At 48.0% G+C, this 1861-nt stretch overlaps 1 protein-coding gene across 1 annotated transcript in view; it reads right to left on the bottom strand.

The window, feature by feature from the left end:
• Positions 1 to 1558, bottom strand: part of SLC26A9 (solute carrier family 26 (anion exchanger), member 9) — a 13316-nt gene extending 11758 nt beyond the window's left edge. The window contains exons 1-2 of the mRNA XM_009997495.1: positions 1434 to 1558; positions 70 to 209 (exon numbers count right to left, since the gene is read on the bottom strand). Coding sequence (XP_009995797.1) covers positions 70 to 209; positions 1434 to 1558 — 265 coding nt within the window. The remainder of the gene's footprint in view (positions 1 to 69; positions 210 to 1433) is intronic.
• Positions 1559 to 1861: the final 303 nt, after the last annotated feature.

The raw sequence follows: 1861 nt of genomic DNA, 5'->3' as shown, positions 1-1861 counted from the left end.
GACATCAGCTGTCACCTGCAGACCTTTACTGGAGCTGGCAAAGTGACCCAGAACATCATCACATCTCACCTTGTGGCACTTGAATTGTCCCTGCACTGAGCCCGCCGAGAACATCGGGCAACATGTACTCCTTGATTTTATACTTGGGAAGCCACGCGAGTATTGGGAACAGGCTGAAGAGAATGAGTTTGAATCTGGAAGCTGAACATCTAGGGGAGGTTGAGAGGAAAAAAAAAAAAAAAAGTCAAATAAGTAAAGAAGGAAGGAAGCAACTGAGCTGGGAAATGAGCAAGGGAGCAAGGATCTTCCTAGGAATGTCTCAGCCTCTCTCCCACACCAAATCCTGAGCCCAGTGTTTGGTGCACAGCCTTCCCCTGCAGGCACAAGGCTCTTGCAGTTAGCAAACTCTGCATATTGTGGAGAATTATTGTGGGGACTGTGCTGGCTCAGTGGGAGATCCCCAGGGCTGCCACAGCTGGAAGGAGATCCTGCACAGAGAGAAGGATTTACCTCCCCTGTATCTTTATACCCTTCAGACAGGGGATAGGTGAGCTGGAAGGAAACACAGCTCAGAGATTCAGGGGGAAATTGCACAGGGCCAAAGATGAACTTTTTCAGGTGCTTGGTCAAAAAAAAATCCAAAGTGTGTCTGAAAGAAGAAGACTGCTTCTAGGTTGGCACATTAAATGCTTCACATCTCTGCCTGCTAACATGTGTATTTTCTCTTTATCATAGAATCATAGAATGTCTTGGGTTGGAAGGGACCTCTAAAGATCATCCAGTCCAACCCCCCTACAATAAGCAGGGACATCTCACACTAGACCAGGTTGCTCAGAGCCCCATCCAGCCTGACCTTGAATATCTCCAGGGATGAGGCCCCCACCAGCTCTCTAGGCAACCTGTTCCAGTCATCCACCACCCTTCCCTGTATTACTGCCTTTCTTTTTCCAAGGAATGGAGCTAGATTTCCAAGACAGTGATCAGCAGGCTTGTCAATCTGTATTTGCACAATTATGAATCTTTCTTTAAGGAAAACCAGCACTGTTTTTTTATCAGAGGGTTGATAAAAGGAAATCTCAAGGGAAGCTTAAAGAAATAATCCACACACCCACCCCATCATCACCAGCTGTACCTTTTTCATTACAAAAAAATCCTTGGAAAGCAGCACCCCAAATCCCAAATGCACTTAGTGCAAAGTGTTCCACTTACTTGCCTCACAGCCCAAGAGCTGAGGCACTGAAAAGAGCAACCAGTTTCACTTGCTGCAGCACAATTTGCATTCCTCCTGTGCCTTTCACCCATCAGAGCCCTAAAGATCATCAAGAAGCTTTCCCAGGCTAAAAACGGGAACTAGATCCCCAGGTCTGAATTACACCCCCCATTCCAGACCAAGTCTGCTTTATGTTTGCCCCAGCTATAACGTTCTGTGTTACCTGAAAAGGCTTTTCAACTTTTCCCCAACTGGGTAACTTCTGGTTTTCTTCTCAAACTCTTCATCGAAGAGGCTGACCGAGTACGCGGGGCGTTCGATGACATAGCGAGGCCTGGGCTGGCTCATCTCTGGGTCATCGAGGGGGTTTTTCCCAGGAAAAAAACAAAAAAAGAAAAAAAAAAAGAAGGATAAGAAAAAGCAAAGCCAAGAATGTGACTGGAGCTGGCCCCACCTGCAGTATAACAGACCGGACACCTTCAGCGTCTGGGAGCCGTCCCCGAACATCTCCACCCTAAATAGTTTCCCCGTGGCGCAGAGGCAGGTCCTGGGAGTGGCTTTTCCCAGCACTGGGGGCTGCTGCTCCCCGGCCAGGGAGGTTTTACCATCTCTTTGGAAGTGATGCTAATGAGGGATGCCGTGTGAAGGGGA

The sequence above is a fragment of the Chaetura pelagica genome, unplaced genomic scaffold (genome assembly GCF_000747805.2).
Source record: "Chaetura pelagica isolate M959 unplaced genomic scaffold, ChaPel_1.0 scaffold215, whole genome shotgun sequence".
Lineage (NCBI taxonomy): Eukaryota > Metazoa > Chordata > Aves > Apodiformes > Apodidae > Chaetura > Chaetura pelagica.
Note: the sequence above shows the minus strand (reverse complement) of the source record. Positions and strands in the feature narration are given on the sequence as shown.